The 22,658-nt window shown below is 38.2% G+C and overlaps 1 protein-coding gene across 4 annotated transcripts in view; it reads right to left on the bottom strand.

Moving 5' to 3' along the window:
- Positions 1-22,658, bottom strand: part of LOC127567567 (WD repeat-containing protein 7) — a 499,658-nt gene that overhangs the window by 385,624 nt on the left and 91,376 nt on the right. For all 4 annotated transcript variants that reach the window (XM_052010610.1, XM_052010607.1, XM_052010608.1 and 1 more), the window contains one exon: positions 20,963-21,158. In XM_052010610.1, coding sequence (XP_051866570.1) covers positions 20,963-21,158 — 196 coding nt within the window. The remainder of the gene's footprint in view (positions 1-20,962; positions 21,159-22,658) is intronic.

The following is a 22,658-nucleotide window of genomic DNA, read 5'->3' as shown; positions in this document are numbered from 1 at the left end:
AGATAAAGTACATCTCATCCTTCTCTACAATAATCAACATGGTCAACATTCTTCCACTGCAGTTCTGGGCCTTGTCTGCTCAACTGCATCACTATTATGTATCTTCCCACATATTGACTATGCTGTCAGCTATATGGTCACAACACACTAGCTCACTTCAGCCATGACTGCACTTCAGAAGATCCCTTCCTCGTGAAGAACCGTGTTTTTAAATCCATAACCTTCATATTTAAGAACATACAATCAATGCCCCCATCTGCAAATTCCCCTTCAAGCTACACACCAGCCTGACTTGGAAATTCATACCCATTCCTTCACCTTTGCTACATCAAGATGCTACAATTCCCAACCTAACATTAAGTGTACCAGTGGTTCAAGGCAGCAGCTAGTCACTAGCTTCTGAAGGGCTTTTAGAGATGGGCATTAAATGTGAACCTTCCCAGTGGGAGCCACATCTTGTGAATGAGTATACACAAAATATAGAAAATCTAACTTCAGTAGCATTATTTTTGCAAATTTAACATACTTCAAAATAAATAATATTTGCCTTAATTATTTTTCTGAAAACTCTGAGGGTTTTTACACTGAAATGCGAGATTATCAATTCTGAATGGTTCATGCATTTCAGTTCTGCTCAGATGATCACTATTATAATAACTAAATTTTGCTTAACATTGCCACCTACTGCAGGATTACAGAAAGTGCATTGTCACAATTATATGGGTGTGAGTTCTGCACTTTCATCAGCATTGTGTGAAGGCTCATTAGACCTTCTTTCCCAAGCATCTGAACAGGCCGAGTGATAATAGGGTGAATAGTAACTCTTGCCTCATGCAAGTACGCTAGACAGAATTCTCCAATGAATTGGAATCCTTGGTACTCAACTCCTTGTTTGTTTGGTTACTTCTCTTCCACTCATTGTAATGTTGCATGCATTTAACATTTTAACAAGATTACATGTTAATTCTTCTTAGCAATCCCTTGGAATCAAGACTGCCTTGTTTCCACGAAGGAATGGAGGGGCCTGTGCATTGTTTCTTCTAACATGTGTTAGTCATTGCACAGTAGCTGCCCCCCATTCTCAAAAAAGCAACTACAATGGCAAACAGGTCCAAGACAACTGGAGACCAGACCCTGCCGTACCAACTTAGCATCTCTCACAGTTGCAAAATCTACATTTTTTTCTTTTCAAATGACTCAGCTGGTGACTGATGATCATTGAAACTATTGTATCAGTTGTCTGCTGATTCAGCATAAGCCTTCCGTTAAATAAAAATTCAATATGCTGTATATCAACATAACAATGACCATTTGTGTAGCATCTGGCAAATGGTCATTAACCTGAAATGTTAACACTATGTGGTTCTGTGCACAGATGCTGATTGACCTGCCGAATGCTACAAACATTTACTGTGTTTTAGTTCAGATTTCTAGCTGGTGCAGTATTCTGTGTGATTTCAGCCCAAGAGCCAAGAAGATTAAAACGAGAGAACTGCAGACACTGAGGCCTTGATAGCTGAAGGTAGAGTCACCAATGATGGAGAATGAGTAAGAGGTCAGAATTAGAATTCAGCTGTTCAGCAGAGTTGAATGAGATTCCAGGTCTAGCCAAGGGCAAGAGCATGGAAAGATTTGAAAACAAGGATGAAAATTGTTAAAACTGAAATACTGCTTCATTTAGAGCCAGTGTAGATCAGAAAGCACAAATGTTAAACCTCGAACGTTAACCTCAAAACTAAACTCTTCGTGTGTGTGTGTGACAAAGTCCAAAACTCCCAGTTCCTGAATGGTTCTTAAAGTTCAGTTCCGCAAGCCATAAGGTGAAACATGAGCAAGGGCTTCTTCAACAACCACCGTTGTCTGAAGATAAGATGTAGATGTAGAAAAACATAGAGAGAGTACATACGAAATCCAAAGGTTCCACGATGGAACCCAAACGACACTTCAGTGTTTACTCGGTAGTGACTTCCTCACCCCGAAAAGCATCCGAACTGTGGTCGTCCACATACAAATACCTGTTTCTTTCTACAGGTCAGCAACAAAGTGAACTCCACCGGATTACTTCCAACTTCCATACATGGATTTCAGTGGCAAACACAGTTATTGTTTCTCATCCATCGATAGAGAAAACAAGCAGGCTGGTGTCTCTCTCCCTTCTCTCTCTCTCTTTCTTCTTCTTCTAACTTCTTCAACAACGTCATTACGTCCTTTATCTTCTATTGACGTAAGCACGCCCCACACACACATACACACACACTCTCTATCTTAAAGGGACTTTCACTGAGTCCATAACACCTCCCACCTAAAAAAAAAATTTTCCCAAGAAAATTTTAACCGCGCATAGAGTTAGTAATGTTAATAATTATCACGCTACACAACTACAGACTATCAGATTAGTACAGATATATGTTTCCCATTTAACATCGGGAAAGACAATCAGCAATCACATTATCTTTGCCTTTAATGTGAGTTATCATGAGATCAAACTCTTGCAAAATTAAACTCCAGTTTAACAGCCTTCTGTTCTTGTTTTTGACTCGGCTCAGAAACACCAATGGGTTATGATCTGTATACACAGTCAATGGTTTCTGAGCGGTGCAAACATATACACTGAAATGTTGCAAGGCTAAAACAAGCGACAGTAATTCTTTCTCTATGGTGGAATAATTCTTTTGATGCTCATTAAATTTCTTTGAAAAGTAAGCTACAGGATGGTCAATATCATCAAGGTCACCCTTCTGCAACAACACAGCTCCTGCAGCTTCATCACTGGCATCTACTGCTAATGAAAATGGCTTTTCAAAGTCAGGTGTTCTGAGCACAGGATGGTAGCATAAAATGGCTTTCAGCTTCTCAAATGCTTCTTGACAAGAATCTGTCCAAACAAACTTTACTCCCTTCTTCTGAAGATTAGTTAGGGGAAGAGCAATATCAGCAAAATTTTTACAAAATTTTCGATAATATCCAACCATTCCCAAAAATCTTCTAACAGTCCTCGTACCTGTGGGAATAGGGAACTCAGATATTGCTTGAACTTTTGCCTGAACAGGAGCTTGCTTGCCTTGACCTACAACATAACCAAGATACGTCACAGTGGCATGGCCAAATTCACTTTTAGCCAAGTTAACTGTAAGGTTAGCCTTGGAAAGTCTTTCAAACAACCTTTCTAACGCAGAGATGTGATCCTCCCATGTATCATTCCCAGTCACTAAGTCGTCAATGTAGGCATCTGTATGTTTTAACCCATGAATCACTGAATTAATCATTCTTTGAAATGTTGCTGGAGCATTTTTCATTCCAAATGGCAAAACATTGTATTCATACAATCCAGAAGGGGTTACAAAGGCTGAAATCTCCCTTCCTCTATCTGTTAATGGAACACACCAGTACCCTTTTAATAGGTCAATCTTTGTAAGAAATTTTGCCTTTCCCACTCTGTCTATGCAATCATCCACCCTAGGAATAGGGTAAGCATCTGACTTTGTTACAGCATTCACTTTCCTGTAATCTGTGCAAAATCTAACAGTTCCATCAGGTTTAGGTACAATAACACAGGGCGAACTCCAATTTGAAGTAGAATGTCTAATAATATCATTTTCCAACATGTATTTTATTTCCTGATCAACAAGTTTACTTTTTTCCACATTCATTCGATATGGGTGTTGTTTGATTGGTTTTGCATCCCCAATGTCAACATCATGGGTAATTATCGATGTTCTGTTTGGAACATCTGGGAACAGATTTTTAAATTTTAAAATTAATTCTCTCATCTGTTGTTTTTGTGAAACTTGTAAATGGTCCAACTTCGTTTCAAGGTTCTCCAGGATATTTTGGTTTTTTAGTTTCGATGGAACAATATTTGGTCTAAATTGGCCTTCCTCAACATCAACATCAGGCATTCTAGAAACAACCTTTTCACCATCCACCAAGGCCACAACTGAATCCCTCTCATAATAAGGTTTTAGCATGTTTACATGACAGAGTTGTGTTTTCTTGCGTCTATCTGGTGTTTTGATTATATATGTTAGATCAGTCACTCGAGATTCAATAACATAGGGTCCAGAAAAACGAGCTTGCAAGGGATTATTTTGGCTAGGGAAAAATACCAATACCTTTTGCCCCACTGCGAATGTCCTAGGCCGAGCACGTCTATCAAAATATGTCTTCATTCTTATCTGGCTTGTTTTCAGATTCTCTCTCGCTAGCTGGCAGACTCTCTCCAACCGAGTTTTAAATTTTTGGACATAGTCCAACAGACTCAAGTGAACTTCCTCATTAACCCATTGCTCTCTTAACAACTCCATTTTTGACATAGTATCCAGTTGGCACCTTTTCAATCTCCTCACATGAGAGTGCTTTTTCTTTCAATTCTGTCAACTCAGGGTCCTTTGTCTGTTCCACCATAAAATCCTTCCTCGACAAAGACAAATCTTTAAATTCAGGCTCACTATAAGGATGTTGATCCTCCAGTGAAGACAGAACAGTCTCAGATAAGGCATCAAAATTTTCTTCCTGTTTAGGACTGTCACAAGGAACTACATCAGACTGCACCGGACTGTCTGTCTTGGCTAATTCTTTAGCTCTAGCTCGAGTCACCGCACATGATGGGTAAACATCTGAATCATCCTCAGACTCATCAATCCTTGGTTTGGTTGTTAACCGTACCACAGGATCACTTTCTCCATTTGCAAGGTCATTTCCCAATAACAAAGAAACTCCTTCCACTGGCAAACTAGGTCTTATCCCTATCTCGACTGGTCCTTCTACGAACTTTGACTTTAAAATCACCCTGTGAAAAGGGACAGACATGGTCTCACCTGTAACGCCTCGTACTAGATTTACTTCACCAGTGTCACTTTCTTCACCAAAATTTAAAACACTGTCCAGCAAGAGAGATTGACTAGCCCCAGTATCTCTAAGAATTTTCACTGGCACCTGGGGTGACTCATCATTCAGTGAAACAAAACCCTCTGATACATACGAACGGAATTCTTTTCTCACCTCCTCCAACTTTTCCGCTTTTCCCTCTTGCAAGGACTGATCTTTAACAGCATCTCCTAAACCTTTTTGATTTTTAATTGCCTGAAAGCAAGCATTGGGCCCAGCTTCCTTCTTTTTCTTCAAAAGGGCACAATTAGATATCACGTGGCCAGGTTTCCTACAGTAATAACAAGTACGCTCAACAGGTTTCTCCAGCCCTGGCTTCTTTTCATCCTTTCCTTTTTGATTACCTCCCAATTTACTCTCCGGTTTCCCTGGATTGTCTTTGTAACTCTTTTGAAAGGTTTTAGGTTGTCCCCATTTGGATTTATGGGTTAAAGCATAATCATCTGCCAACCTAGCAGTTTCTTGTAAAGTTTCCACTGCCTTTTCATTTAAATATGTTGTTAATTCAGCTGGAACACATCTTTTAAAGTCTTCCACTAGTATCAATTCTGTCAATTTATCATAATCCCCATCTACATTTTTAGCCAGGCACCATCGTTCAAAACATATTCTCTTTCCATTGGCAAATTCCATATAAGTCTGATCTGCAGATTTCCTCAAGTCTCTGAATTTTTGTCTATAAGCCTCAGGGACCAATTCATAGGCCTTCAAAATAGCTTGTTTTACCTTGGTATAATCAGCTGCATCCTCAGCAGACAAAGCAGAATAAGCTTTTTGAGCTTTACCTTTAATCACACTCTGTACCATAAGAGCCCATCCTTTCCTTGGCCAGTTTGAACTCACAGCAACCTTTTCAAAATGTTGGAAATACTGATCAACCTGATCTTCTTCAAACGGAGGGACTAATCGAACCTCCCTGCTGGCTGAAAAACCATCATCAGAATCAGATTCCACACTCTTACGCTTCATTTGTAACTCATGCTGCCTCTGTTTTTCCTTCTCCTCTGCCTCAAACTTTAACCGAATTAGTTCCCGTTCCCGTTCAGCCTCTAACTTCATCCGAGTTATCTCTCGTTCCCGTTCAGCCTCTAATTTCTTTTGTTCTCGTTCAGCTTCTATCTTTAACTGGGTTTGTTCTCGTTCAGCTTCTATCTTTAACTGGGTTTGTTCTCGTTCAGCTTCTATCTTTGCCAGCTGCACCTGTGCCTCAGAAATTGCTATTTCACTGCCAGGAAACTGTTTTAACACTTCCTTCTCAAACACCTTCTTTTCCACATAATGGCCAGCTATCAGTCTCTGAATATCTGCCTTTCTCATAGACTGCTTTACTTCTGTAAGGTTTAGCCTTGTAGCAATCTTTATCAGATCATCCTTTTTCGCCACCTCCAATCCCTTTTGGGTTGGTGACTCCAAAAATGCCTTAATATCCATTGCTGCTGGTTTCCACACACACAAGCCAATTAAAAAGAATTTATCAGACCTCCCTCAAAAATCTTTGGATTGAATCTCGAACAAATCTCGTCAATCTGGGGTACAATCCCAGACGACACTCGTTAACCTTGGGAACTATCCCGGACGAATCTCGTTAACCTTGGGAACTATCCCGGACGAGCCCCCAATTTTGTCACAAACCAGCAACAAAAGAAACACACTGAGCATGATTCAGTGTTAAAAACTATTTTATTAATCACTACTTATGATAATACGTAAAATAAAAGTAAAAATGTTAGTATGTTAGAATTCAAAAATGTTAAACCTCGAACGTTAACCTCAAAACTAAACTCTTCGTGTGTGTGTGTGACAAAGTCCAAAACTCCCAGTTCCTGAATGGTTCTTAAAGTTCAGTTCCGCAAGCCATAAGGTGAAACATGAGCAAGGGCTTCTTCAACAACCACCGTTGTCTGAAGATAAGATGTAGATGTAGAAAAACATAGAGAGAGTACATACGAAATCCAAAGGTTCCACGATGGAACCCAAACGACACTTCAGTGTTTACTCGGTAGTGACTTCCTCACCCCGAAAAGCATCCGAACTGTGGTCGTCCACATACAAATACCTGTTTCTTTCTACAGGTCAGCAACAAAGTGAACTCCACCGGATTACTTCCAACTTCCATACATGGATTTCAGTGGCAAACACAGTTATTGTTTCTCATCCATCGATAGAGAAAACAAGCAGGCTGGTGTCTCTCTCCCTTCTCTCTCTCTCTTTCTTCTTCTTCTAACTTCTTCAACAACGTCATTACGTCCTTTATCTTCTATTGACGTAAGCACGCCCCACACACACATACACACACACTCTCTATCTTAAAGGGACTTTCACTGAGTCCATAACATAATAAATGAATGAGATTTAGAGGGAGTTAGGACACGGGCAAAATTTTGGATGACCATTGCTTTGAAAAACGAGAAAGGAGTATTGGAATGGTTTAATCAAGAGAGAACAAAGGCAAGGATGATAGTCATTATTCTGATGATTGGCAGCAATTTGTGAACATGAACCAAAGTTACACCTGCTATTTCACCCACGTATTCCAATACCACACGCAGCCATCACATTTCGATATCCTCCCATCCCACTCTCCAATGCTCAAAATATCGTGCACATTCAAGTTCCTTGTAATTGATTTTTATGGTATAGTTTTGGCAGGTAGGTAGGGATATTAGTGCAATATTAGCATTGTATATCACAAACTTGCACTGAGTAAATGATGGGAATTTATAACACAACTAGAAGCAAGAGCAGGTCATTCAGGCCTTCATGCTTGTTCTGCCATTCAATAATTTCAAGGCTGAGCTTTCACCTGAATTAACTCTATATCTCTTGATTCCCTTAATGTCCACCTGCAAAAACTTAATGAAAGCAGGGAGGCCATGAATATACTGTTATAATTAAATAAATATGCCCTGTTAGACATGAGTGTACATATATTTCAGTCACAGCAAGAGTAAAAGGACTGTGAACCTGGTTAAAAACAGAACAAATAGGATATATCTGTAACTAACAGAAATTAATGAAAGAGAAAGAAATGGAGGAAGGACTGAAAGTAGAGTCAATTAGAAACATTGAATTCAATGTAAAGTCAGGAACAGATGATAAGCCAATTTAGTGTTCCCTCTTGGCTTAAGACAAAAACAGAAAAGAATAGAAAGCCAAGGTAAAATTTAAAATTATTATCCAAAACAATTCTCAACTCAAAGAAATGACATTGTACATATAAGTTGGTCACTCTTCAGGTAAGAGAGGTTGGGTGTCAGCCATTAATGGTAAGAAAGCTAAACATGTACTGTACCACTGTTGTGAATTACTACAGCACTAGATAATACAGGGAAGAAGGATTTGTGAGTATCATATGAAGCTAAGGTGAGACTGCAACTGGAGCCTGGCATATAGTTCTAGGCCTGGAGCCTCGAGTTCTGAAAAGAGTACAAATTCAGCAGGTTGCTCCTTCTTAGGAAGGGAAGGTTCACAGCATTCTTCAATGTAACTATCAGCAATTGGTAATCTGACAAGCGTCAGGGTCTTGCAATAAAATATCCCAGAAACGTTATGTTGCACAAGGCACAGTGAGCCAATGGCATGGATTTTGTAGTTATATCAACAGAACTACTGCCACTGCCCTGTGAAATAGCTTCTACTTTAATCATATACATGTTGCACTCTTTACTTCACATACTATAATGTGATTAAACCAGTAGGTAAAAATTCCCTAAATATAAACTAATTTTGCCTCAAAATCAAACTTTATATTAAATTTAGATATTTTAAATTTATATTTCAGATTCTGCATTAATCTTATTTATGTTTCAATCATTATTTTGGAAAATATTTAAAAAATAAGTTAAAATATGTAAAAAAATAAGTTAAAAGTAAATACAGCAATTTCATGAAGATTAAGGAAGGTTAACCAGAAGATTTTACACAAAGCTAATTGCAAAATGTTGTTTTATTTATTCATGGGATGTGGGAACTAACTAGGTCAGTTTTTAAGTACCCACTCCTAATTCTTAAAAGTCAACCACATTTCTCTGGGTCTGGTGTCAACTGTAGGTCAGATTGCATAAACATGGCTAATTTCCTTTCCTGAGTGAATCTTTTTTTTAAAATAATGGCAGTCAGTATCTTCAGAGTCAACATTTCTGATACTGTCTTTTTAATTACAGAGTTATTTAAATTCACCAGGATCAATAGTCCAGACCTCTGGATATTAGACCTGTACTTTAACCACTAAGCTGCTATATCCACAAAGACTTGCACAAATAAGTGGTCATTTGCAGTTCACATGTTGCTGTTCAATTTGCACATTAATAATACTGCATCATTCAGAGGCATTTTTCTTCAGCAAAATTGAGACTATAACTAAAAGCCAGACTTTTTAAAATAGCATGAGATACATCATAATGACAGATATTTTAAACCCTCACAGGAACATTTAGCATCAAATATTAAGTATCCTACTTCCAAACAATCAGTTGCACAAACTTTGGCTATCTAGAGTGAAGATCAGTGGGTTATTTCCCTGTTGATCAAGCTTGGTGACAGATTGATTTTATGCACATAAATTTAGGAAGAAATTTCTCTCACTCTATTTATCTCAAAAAAATTACTCTATTCCACCAGAAAAAGTTGCTATATTTAAATCGAATGTTACCAAATAAATTGACTTTGCTTGATTTGAGATAGAGGACACTCCCCCACGTCCAATTCATTAGCTGACTATCTTAGCAATAAATACTGTTCCTGTCTGCTCAACTAAATCAAAGCACCCATAGCATTGTGCATCTGCTCATCAGAAAATTGTACTGAAAGCTCTTAAGTAGCTTAAGTTTGTGACATATTCAGTTGACCATGATGCTCTTCAAACTGCCATTTTCTCTCAACCTTCTTTAGCAGCTAATGTGTCTAATGTAGCATGAAATGTTGACTTTCAACATGTGCACACAGATTTATTAAGAATGAGAATTGCAATCAAATGAATGGCCTCTATTTTCTGTTCTAGTGCACACTTACAGCATCAATTAGCTAAATGCAATTTAAATGGGAATTGTACAGGCTATATTTAAAGCAATAAGCTCACTGAAGCTTAGCTGAACAAGGTTCTGGCTAATGAGTGAAGTGGATTGGTCCTCTGGGAAGCAGGAAAGAAGGAAGATGCATTAAAACGATTCCACATAAGATATTATATCACATAAGGTATTTCAATCCATTTTACCTATCCTCACCATTAAAAATGTGAAAAAAATTTAAATTATTATACTTCAAGACCAGTTCAATGCACTATCTACAATCAAGTTTAAAAACCTTCATTGATCAAAAAAGATTTGTCAGTTTTGAAAAGGATTCTTACATGACAGGAAAATCAAAGATCACTGGATTAAGAACTTTTTTTTAAACTTTACTAATTCACCACAAGGGAGCCATTTGTTCATCTGTTCACCCAATCCATTCTCCTCCATTGCTTTGAAATAAAATCACATCAATGGTCCTGGATTTTTCATTTTTCATGGCAAAACTGTCAGGACTCAGTAACAATTATAAAATTGACAGCTTCTTCTGACATCTATGCATTGAATTAGCACAAATGGAGGCCATACGGTCCATTGAACCCAAGTGGCTTTTTGAATGAGCACTCCAGCTGTTGTCATATGTAAAGTCCATCACCATAGACTTGCAATTTTTTTTTCTTCTTTCAAGTACTAATGTAATTTTATTTTGAAAGTTGTGATTGAATTTGTCATCACTTTTTCAGGAAATCTTTTCAGGAATTACTTGTTTAGTAACATCACCTTATATATATGTCCTGCAGTCTTCAAACCTTACACAAATTTGAACATTTTCTCTTTACTTTGTCCAGAACTTTCAAGAGCTCATCTGTCAAGTTTCCACTCAACTGCCTCTGCTCTAAGCAGAGCAAACCTAGTTTTTCTAATTGAATTGAATCAACCCTGAAGCCATTCTAATAAATCTTCTTTGCATCTTGTGTAGTCCCTTCAATACTTCCTAAAGTCAAGTGATCAGAAATGGATGCATTATGACAAACCAGTATTCTACTGGTTCAATGTAACTTTCCAACTTTTTCTATGTCTATATTTATGGATCCCAGCATCTTAAAACCATACTCTCAACATGCCCTATTTTCTGAGGAGTTATGTGCAAGTACATCAGGGTGCCTGCATTTCTGCACATCCTTTGAAACTAGAGTTAGAGTTAGAGTCAGAGTCATTGTCATTCAGCGCAGAAACAGGCCTTTCATCCACCAGGTCCATCTACACTAATCCCAGTTACCTACATTTGATCCATAGATTTCTATGTCCTGGTTATTCAAGTGCACAGCTCTGTACTTCTTCAAGGTTGTGAGAGTAACTGCCTCCAACTATTCCCTCAGGCAGATCCAACAACCCTCTGAATGGAAAAACTTCAACCTCAAATTCCCGCTAAACTTGTTACCTTGTATCTATGCCCTCTAGTTTTAGAACCTTTCCTACAAAGTAATATTTAATCTGGATTACCTAACTTTATTCAAGAATGAGTATCACTTCACAATCATCCGGATTTTAAGAAAAAAAACATTCATTTTGCAGGATTTAGACCTTGTTGCCAATCCTTAATTGCCCTCAAGATAGTGACAGAAAACCATCTTCTTGAACCAATGCAGCCATTCTAGTGGAAGTACTCCCATAACAGTGTTGGATAGGGAGCTACAGGATTTAAATCTAGCAATGATAAAGGAATAACGATATATTTCGATGTCAAAGCCCTTATCCTTGGTGCTGAAGGCTGCAGGCTTGATGGATTTTGACTCAACAGCCCAGTCAAGTAAGCACAGCATTGCAAAGATGGCATATTTAGTAGTCACATTGCAATGATGCTGATAGAATGAATGATTAGGGTGGTGGATGAGGTGCTGATCAAGCCAGCTACATTGCCCTGGTTGGTGTCAAGCTTCCTGAGTGTTGTTGGAGCTGCATCCACCCAGACAGGTGGAGAGTATTTCATCAAACTTCTGGTTGTGACTTGTACATGGTGGAGGGGCTTGGAATGCCAGGAGATGTCACTTGCCACCAGATACCCATCCTCTGACCCACTCTTGTGGCCACAGGATTTATGTTCAGTTTCTGGTCAATAGTGACCCCCATCACGTTGATAGTGGGAATAACATTGAGTGTCCAGGATTTGTGGTTAGACCCTTTTATTGGAGTGCTCATTGCCTTGTTGTTGATCATCTGATGACAAGCAAGCTACTCAAATTTGCTGGTCATGCACCATTGCTGGCTGTTTCTACCAATATGCCCAGAGCACAATCTTGAAAGTATCCTGCAGAGTGGAGGGCCTTTCTGGTCCTAAATGGTTGCTCCGCCCTGAATAGTCTCAGCTATCAAGTTCTTCCCTCCAGGTTTACAAGAGCGCAGCCTTGCAATAAACTTGGCAGGGCATTAACTTCCCAGAAATGCTGGAATTCTCAAGCAATACCACACTCTCTTCCAGTCTCCTACCAATACGTGGACTCCAACTGCTATTAGAAATGTTATTTACAACACCAATCTTCTGGCCATGACAGATGCCTGCAACATCAGTCTTGTATGAATTTTAAAACAATGTTGTCAGTTATAACTTTGTTTGTTAGCCTTAGTACCAGGAGTGCAGTAACTGGCAATAGTAAAACTCTATACTTTGTCAGGGCTGCATCATCTTCTACAGGCCATAAAGAGAGCACAAACCAGCCAAAATAGAAACAAATTCCCAAGAAAATAATGCAGCTTTTTGTTATGATCCCATAAAGATTGTTTGAAGCTGTGTAAAATGTAGGGAAAGTAAAGCATTTACAAGCTGCTAAACAGTTCCAGCAGTCTGGCCTACCAACTCAGATCAGTGCTGCCGAGATCACCAGTAGTCACCGAGATTACCAAAGAACTTCTGTCAACACAAATAGGAAGATTCTAATGGGCTGCTGTGCTTTACAGAGGAGTGCAGTAGTGCAGCAGAATGCCTTGTTGAATCAACAGATAGCTGACCAGAAGATAGGCAAACAGGCACCCAAGTTCATTTGCCTACCTTCCAATGAGGAAAGACATTAGGTCTTGAGTTATGGAAGTAACTGCCTGCAGGCAATCGGAAGATATGTTCTAAGTGCAGATGTGATTGCCTGCAATCAGACCATTATCTACAACCTACTACCACATGCCGCAAACAACCTGCATGGCTATCTTTATCTAATCATCTGTTCTGCATTTTATAATTAGATACAAGTTACTAGTTTGAAATGTTTAATACCTCAAGCTAAAACAAGGCACTACTTGTTGCTGCTGCATGCTGATGTTGATATCAATTACCCTCTTCTATATCTCCATCTTTGTTTAATTCCAGCAATCAAAAATTGAACCTTCAATAAGCAACTCAACAATTCATTGATTGTATTGCATGTTTCATCTAAGATTAGTTACCCACATTGCACCTTTATAATCTGATTAAAAAGATTTCAGACATTTTCCCCTCTATATTGAAGAATGGAGCACTCACACTTATACAACAAAAACATCATCTTGCTTGATTTGCAAACCTCCTGAATATGTATCAGGAATAGAATATCTTAAATCATGATTGCTAAATCAGATTACAATCATAATTTCTTAACCTGATACAAAACTCCGATATTGTGCAATTCATAGTTAGTAATCCCAGAACTATTTTTTCCCCAGATAAATGCCTTCAATTTATAGCTTTCAGAGATATAATCCAAATTAGGTTAAAATGTACAGATCTATTTCCCTTTCATTTAAAATTTACATCTTGTTTTTTTATATACCTTGACAGATACATTACAAGTATCCTTGAGATTCAATTTGTACTCCATTTGTGGTATGCCTATTGCTCACTGTCCTCTATTGCGGGACATAAATCATAACTCATGATCCATTAAGTTTCTTCTATTTACTGTGTGTGTGATACGATCAATCTACTCTACAAATAATTGACACTGATATTTCAAAAGGGTAATGTCCTTCATCCTGATGAACACAAGCCATATACAGAGAATTAAAACGTAATCTAGGTTTTCTAGGTTTCCTCCTTCATATTAGGAGCAAATATTCCTGCAGACTTAGTTTCTGTGTAAATGAAGAGGAAGAAAGATGAGACATCAGTGTCACGGAAGTCATGAACGATGAAAGTGCTCTTACCTTCGTGAACAAGAGTATGATTAAGGACCACTAAAATATTTAAAAGCACGGATAATGTATGTGGATAGTTTTGGTCAATATAATTGCATGCATTTGATAAGAGCAACAAGAACGATCTCATGTGAGAAACAAAAACGTCAGATCTGGCAAACAGAAAGCAAAGAACAGAGAAAACTCAGTATGTTACAACCAAGATACATCAGAATGCCGACAACAGGAGATACAAGTTTGTCAGGAAGTCAGTACACATGAAAAGTGATTAATTGGCAATGAACCATTTGGTGTCAGTCCACCAATTTGAAAGGTACTCAATGAATTGTAAATTCCTTCTTAAGTTTATAATCAATGTTGGAAGAAATTTCTTTACTAAATGTACAATAAATGTTTGAAATTACCCACCAAACAATACAGAATTGAAACAGTATTTATCCTGTGAACATATTTCAAATGCTCTATAGATTAAATTTAGAGACACATTATAATACAGCAGCCAGGCTTCATGGAGCAAGGTCTCACAAACAGTGGTGTTATCACACAGTTTGAAATATGTTTGATTTTTTTCTTATTTCCCTCTATTCTCCCTCTCTATTCCTCTTCTAGATAGAGTATCTGCCATTAATAGGCCTTCACCAACTTGTCCCAGCCAACACCAATCTATGTCATCCACTTTCTGTTGATTTTGTTTCATTCTTTTTGTTTTCCCCATCCTTTCCCCTTCTCTGCAACTTAAAACATACCCTTTTTCTAAATTATCTCAATTGTGTATTGATAGTGCATTGATAACTGCATTGGTGCTGTTTTATATGCTCATAGAGAACTTAAAATTTCATCAAAAATCACTTTTGTTGCCAATTTCCACCTTTCCTTTCTAGATCACTTTCCCCATCTCAGGGGGAAAGGCTAGTGACAAACACCCATTTCAATCACACCAAATTCCACAGCTATCTCATCTATACTTCCCCCAACTCTTCCATTCCTTTCTCTCAGTTCCTCCATCTACAACACCTCCACTCTAATGTTGAGACTCTCCATCCAAGTGCCTCCAAAGTGCTTTCCTTCTTCCTTAACTGTGGCTTTCCCTCTGCCATTTCTGTCAGAGCCATTGACTGCATCTCATCTATTTTCTACACTTCTGCTCTCACCCTCTCTCCACCCAGACTGGGCAAGGATAGAATTTCCCTGTTCCTCCCTTTCTACAATGGCCTCCACATTCAACACATCACCCTTCACAATTTTTGCTGCCTTCAATGAGATTCCATTTCAAGACACATCTTCCCTTCTCCTACTTCAGCATTCCAAAGGAATTGTTCCCTTCGTAACTCGCTGCTCCATTCTTCTATCTCCAACACTCAACTCTTTCTCACAGCATTTACTCATGCAACTGCATGAGGTGCAATACCTATTCTTTTACATCTTACCTTCCCACCATCCCAGTATCCAAGCAGTCCTTTCAGGTAAAGCAGCAATTCATGTGCACTTCAAAAATAGTGCACTGCTGCAATGTGGCCTACTCTACATTGAAAAAACCAAATGACCTGCATTCAGTCCATAGGAGTGACCCTGCGCCTGCTATTGTGACCTCTCTCTCTGCAGCTTCATGCACAGTGCTAAAGAGGCCCAATATAATCCAACAAATAGAACCTCATCTTCTGTCTGGGAATGTTGCAGACTTCCATATTCTCTAACAAATCCACAATTTAGAAACATAGAAAACCTACAGCACAATTCAGGCCCTTCGGCCCACAAAGCTGTAACGAGCATGTCCCTATCTTAGAAATTACTAGGCTTACCCATAGCCCTCTATTTTTCTCAGCTCCATGTACCTATCCAAAAGTCTCTTAAAAGACCCTATCGTATCTGCTTCCACCACCGTTGGATACTTGAATACTGTTCCTATAATCAAAACAAGGCTCACAGCAGTCTTGTAAGAGTATTGAATGAAGGATTTCCCAGAATCTTCTTAGTTTATTTCATTCTTCTGTTCCTGCTTAAAGATACATTCACATTTTCATTCTGAGATTTGTTAATTCCATTGAAATGTGTAGATAATAGGATGGAAATTTGTGATCTCTTCAACTAATAATTGGAAATAAATTTCAAAGCCTTGCCTATCTGTAATTTTCCAAGTTTTACACCATAGCTTTTCTTGTGAATCTAAGCTTTCTCAATGAGCTCAGTCCTCTAAGATCAGGGATTCTTCCTTAGCTATGGCTACAACACAAAATGTTTCAGGAATTTTAGCTCTTCTATTTTCAGAATCAGAATCAGGTTTATTATCACTGACATATATCGTGAAATGTGTTGTTTTGCACCAGCAGTACAGTGCAAAACAAAGTCATAAAAATTACTATAAGTTACAAAAATAAATAAATAGTGCAAAAGAGAAATAATGGTGGAGGGGAAGAAGCTGTTCCTGAAACATTGTGTGGGAATCTTCAGGTTCCTGTACCTCCTCCCTGATGGTAGTAATGTGAAGAGGGCATGTCCTGGGTGGTGAGGGTCCTTAATGATGGATACTGCCTTCTTGAGGCATCGCCTCTTGAAGATCTCCTCGATGGCGGGTAGGGTTGTGCCCATGATGGAGCTCGCTGAGCCTATAACCCTCTGCAGCCTCTTTCGATCCTGCACTTTGGAGCCACCAATTTACCCTATCAATGGGTAAATTCACAATGTCCTTCTGCTCCTTCTCTTGCTTCTGATTTACTTAGAGTCTATTTTCCTTCAGGTCTTGAGTTTCTTAATATTCCTGTTTGATTTCATAATTCTTTTTATAATTTTGATTTTATAATCATGTGCACCACCTTATGACCAAATGTTTTATGATTCCAGCGTTATCCTCAATAATCTTATCCATTTTGCCCTTGACTAAGATAAGCCGCCTCTGCAATACAAGTACCCTCAAATCTTTCACATTTTCCTACCTTAAAACAGCTCTTCCCCTTTATTCCTTTCAAAAAAAATAACAACATCTGAAAAACAAGCTACTGGAGGAATTCAGCAAGTCATACAGCATCTGTAGAGGGAAATGGATAGTTAGGTCGTGACCCTTCATCTGGACCCGAAAGATCAACTGTCCATTTCCCTCTATAGCTGCTGACCGACCCACTGAGTTCCTTCAGCAGTTTGTTTTCCGCTCCATATTCCGGCACCTGCAGTCTCTTGTGTCTCCATCCTTCAATCTAATTTCCAAACAGAAGTTATTAAATGTTCTTAGTTAACATTTAATTTCTGGTTTATTAATTCCCAAATGCTTTCTTCTTTCAGCTTTGGCTATTCTTCCCTTTTGCTAATTGGACAGTAGCAAATCTAATACCGTCTTTCCCCCTTGGGGGCTCCCTAACCTACTGTTGAATACAGACCCTTGAGGCACTTCAATATGTACAACACCTCATAAGGCAAGACACAAGATCAGTCAAACTCGATAGTCTAACTGAATGCTGATTAACCTGACTCTTAAGTTTTGAGCTCATACACCACTTCGCCCTAGGTAAGTCATTTGACAGCACAAAGATGACTGACCTGAGGGCAATGGAGGAGGTACTGCTGGAAGAACTCAGCAGGTCAAGCAGCATCTGTGGAGGCAAAGGGACGGTTGACATTTCGGGTCAAGACCTGCATCAATCCTGATGCTGAGTCATAACCTGAACGTCAACTATCCCTTTGCCTTCACAGATGCTGTTTGACCCGCTGAGTTCAAATAACAATTTGCTTTTTGTTCCAAATTCCTGCATCTGCAGTCTCTTGTGTCTCTGTACTGCTAAGTGCCCTCACTGCACAAGTAGAAAGTAAATTCATGCTTATCAATAATGCCATCAAGGAATAGAACATAACTGAAGAAGGTGACATGAATGAGCCATGGAGACTGATGCCTATAGATTGTCTATAGATTTAAGGATGGAGAGAACAAATAACCAACCAAGTTATCAGTCTTTCTTTTAGGCAAGTTACCACTATATTGTCATTTGTGCAGACCACATCACACCTCAAATCCACCCAAGGCTTTTCAAAAACAAAAATCATAGCCAGACACAAACATCATTCCACATCAGGGAAACATCCTATCTTCTGAAATTTTCCCAATCCCTAGGGTTACACCATTTTTTGTTGTATTATAACAAGATTTTCCTTTGAGCTAATATTTCTCGTTAGCCATGGTTGGACCATTTTGCTGTTGGGTTTTCAGATCAGATTCAGATTAGTTTATTGTCATATACACCAGGGTGCAATGAAATTCCTTGCTCTTGTGAAGCTCGGTATATATGGTAACAATAAATACAATAGGTACAGCGACAAGCGCAAAAACAACAGAATGGTACAAAGTGAAGTAGTGCAAACTGAGGTAGTGCAACAAGAAATGTTAAAGTGACAATGGAAGAGGTAGAATGGAAGAAGGGTTCGAGAATGTGACAACATCACTGGGAAGGGGACTTTTGTGCATTAGGATGTATATGCAATTGTTGTAAACCATGCATTTTATTAGCAAGTATCAGCATTGCTTGCTTCATGTGATCCTTTTTAATGTACCGTCTCAACCTTCAATGGCCAACTCACACTTCATACCTTTGTAGTATATTTTGCTGAGAATTAAGAACTTGATTTCCCATTGAACTAAATCACTTTCAATCTTTGTATAAAATTCCCCCATATTATGATACCCTTCCTTAAAGGCTTTGTAACTCCCAAATTATGAACTGACCTTTTCTCATTGTGCAAGATTAGACCTGAATAGCCTAATTATCTCACTGATACCTGATCTAGAAAAAACTTTCTTGTACACTCCATAAACTTGCCTCTACATGGTAATTTGATTATCAATAATAGTAATAAAGGCCTGAAAATAGTATAGTGTACTATTCCACAACATTGCTGTCCAACTTAAAGTAGTTTTTGCTTATAATATTATAGAGTAAAACCCCTTGCCTTCTGTTAGGGTATATTCTGGAAATGGCCTCAACTCCTGAAAACTACAAGTATCATTTATTCCCTGATGATCCTGGGAGTTAACTTTGTGTGAGAGATTTGCAGAGCTGAAGGAGACTTGTTTCCTAGGAGATTTGCCTTAATTCCACATAATGTGGTAAACTGTGTGGACACACAAGCTGAGGCACCTACCATGGGCAGAGATATACGATGCTTTCTCGTAGCAAAATACATGGGTGAAAAAGTGAAATGCTCTTCACAAGCTCACTGAAAAGCTTCACACTTTTAAAAATTGAGTAACTCCTTTTGGGATCATCTAGAGAGTCAAATGTGTTATGTTGAATAATCTCATTAGCAGACAAACCAAGTTTAAAAGTCTCTTCAAGCCATTTGAGGAGCAAGAGAGATTATGGGATGCAGGTGACGACGGAGGAATATTGTACCAGTGGATTCCGACTACGAATTTGCATCAGAATTCATTGCACATCATCTCTCTAGTATATATGTGAACAGTAGTACCCACTGCCTTCATTCTGCATTTATAAATATCTTCTAGTATACAGTCTGTATCAGTTAAGGTAAACTGATGGACTAGGAAAAAGAGATTCTGCAAGTACACTCACAGTTAACAATTCACAGATCTAAATTAACAGAAAAAGCATTTAAATTGTAAATTCAGAGAAGATGACTTCCAGCAACAACCCCCCCCCCCCCCCCCACAATAAGTTCTTGTGGACAAGTTGTCTATTTAGCTTCACCTCATCCACACAAAGTCACTACTGTTCGTAAAGTAAAAAACTGAGCTTATTTTGTTACATCTTCATTCATTTACCATTACAAAATATTCATAGAAGAATAATAAATGAAAGTTAACACCAAAGACATATTATGGCAGATGACCAAAATCTTAATCATAGAGGTGGATTTAAGGAGTGCCTTGAATGAGAAAAAGGAGATCAAAAGAGCTCAGTGAGGGAAGTCTAGAGTTTACAGCCTTGACAGTTGAAAACAGCTGATGGCATTGCACTTAAATCTGGAAGATCAAGAGACCAGAATCAGAGGAATGCCTACTCCTCAGAGGTTTAAAGGGCTAGGTGGGATTACAGAGATAAGAAAGCATAAAACTACAGAAGGATTCCATAACAATGGTGATAATTTTAAAATCAAGGCTTTTCTAAATCAAAGGTTAGCAAGCATGAAGTGATGGATGAACAGAAGTTAGCTTGTTAGGACATGAGCAGCAGAGGTTAGAATACCATTAAATTAGCAGAAAGTTGAATTGTTCAACAGCTTCCTCAATACTTAGTGGAAGATGAGAGGAAATTTCCTCCAACTAAATACTGGGAAAACCAATATGTAGTACAGGATGACAAGAAGCTTCTTCAAACCAAGTATTGGGAAGCACAACTTTGTTGGATAAACCTGCCAGAAACAATCAAATCTAGAGGTACGAAAGATACAGTTGAAGGATTCAGCAACAGTTGAATCAAAGCAGGACTGAGTCAGAATTTATACAGAGATGGATAAACAAAGTCTCAGAGATGGTACATATGTATGTGGTCAATAATGACAGCATGCCTACAGGCAATGCTATTAAATTTGCAAATATTTTTTTTCTTCCCAATACTTGGTTGGTTGGAAGAGGTTTCTTCTCATCCTGTACTAGATATAATTTGTTTTTGCTCAATGTTTAGTTTCAAGAAATTCCCTGTCATCCTCTACTACTTATTGAGGAAGCAGTTGAACAATGTAGAGACAGTGGTTGAGTGAAGAGAAATGAAGAGGCAGAAATGAGCAACATGTAAATGATTGGCCTGCAACTTCAAACTGCAATTCCTTATTTTCTCCATCGAATATTATGGAAATTCTATATCCATCATGAAATGCACAGATTAATATAAATAATAGTGATGATTTAAATCTCCTCAGTTACAACGAATTGCATTTATTACTATCCAAAGAGAGAAATATGAACTCACCTGTGTCCATTTGCCAGACGTACACTGATCCATCTGAGCATCCGACTACCAGGTAATCATCAGAAGGTCTCCACTTAATAACTTGAATAGGAAATAGGTGTCTTGATGCCAACATTATACATTTCTTGTCTCGAAGGCTGAGAAGACCCACCGAATGATCACTGGCCACCGAACAGATACAATACTGAACTCGAGACTATAGCCAAACCAAAATGAGGAAGAAAATACACACTTTTCAATATGGTAGCCAAATTTGGTATGAAGACACTTTCACTGAATAGATCATGTTCTTTGAAAAAGATGGAATTACAAACCTATTCAATTAATCTTTAAGTCAACTTGGAAAATATTAGTTTGTTGACTGATTAAAACTGCATTCAACGGCATAGGAAAAGTCTGCTCTTAGGAAAGCCAAAAGAACAATGGAAAATGGATATGTGGATGGCACCATAATGAAATGCTATTGTTGCACAACATTCAGGTTCTCTCGGGGCCAATTTTGTATATAGTTTGTAACGTAAATTTCTGTTTCCTGTATGCACTATGTGTCAGCAGTCACTCAGTCAACCTTGCTGACTCACAGGGACACAATATTCTATCAGTGTTTCACATTTAATGTTCTTATCTGCATTTGAATTCTTTCATAGCTTCGCCTTTGTAATCTGCCACAGTCCTATTTCCTCTGAATTGTGACTTGTGTCATCCCCATCCTTTAAGCCCATAAATACCAACTCTACTCTTCACTTCCTTGATCCATACCCCACGTATCTCCTCCTTTGTAGAATCTACTTCTTCCACATGTCAACATGATCTAGATTTTTCTTTTCATACAGAAACCAGATGTATTTCAGAGAACGACATTGCTGAAAGTTAGAAAATCACCTTGTTTAGACAGATTGTATCCTACATTACAGGTAGGTTGAAAGAAAGACTTGCATTCATATAGTAGCCTCCATGATCTCAGGATGTCCCAACAATAAGCTACTTTTCTAAGTATACTTACTATTGCAACATAGGAAAAGCAACAACCAATTTTGTGCACTGCATGATGGCGCAAATAGCAATGCAATAAAAATGAGATTATTCTTATTAAAGTGACATTGACTGATGAATAACCACAATAGTTTTGCAAAACTCCTCTACCCTTCTTCCAAATAGGGCAGGAGGAGTTTTGCTAAAAAAGAGATTTGAACTTTTATATTTTTGGTTCATTGGTCCAGGTATCTGGTTTAGAGGTCCAAGAAAGACTTGCCTGTGGGGTCTCATTACAGCTTGAAAAGTATACATGTAGTTTCCATCGTTAAAGTGCATTTGTAAATTTATATTGGATATACAAAAATGGGAACTAAAATAGATCTACACACTTGACGTCTACAGCCAACAATCTAAACTCTGCTGCACATGAAAATTAGACAGTATCAACCTCTCATTTGCAGCAGCAGAGGAGATTGGTTACATAAATAGTTAAATTAGGCAAAATGCATCACTAGTGGTATGAAAAATGCAAATTCTAAGCTCTTAATAATTTTAAACCTATAGAAAACTGGTCTCAGTGTTGAGTACTCTTATTATGCCTGTATCCAAATCCCATGGTCATTCCATACAAAGCAGTGCACAATCAAAAGAAAATCTTCATTATGACTGCACTTATAGATACCTAAAGACATCTTGAATACCATAATTTTGCAGTTTAAGT

The sequence above is a fragment of the Pristis pectinata genome, chromosome 2, assembly GCF_009764475.1.
Source record: "Pristis pectinata isolate sPriPec2 chromosome 2, sPriPec2.1.pri, whole genome shotgun sequence".
Classification (NCBI taxonomy): domain Eukaryota; kingdom Metazoa; phylum Chordata; class Chondrichthyes; order Rhinopristiformes; family Pristidae; genus Pristis; species Pristis pectinata.
Note: the sequence above shows the minus strand (reverse complement) of the source record. Positions and strands in the feature narration are given on the sequence as shown.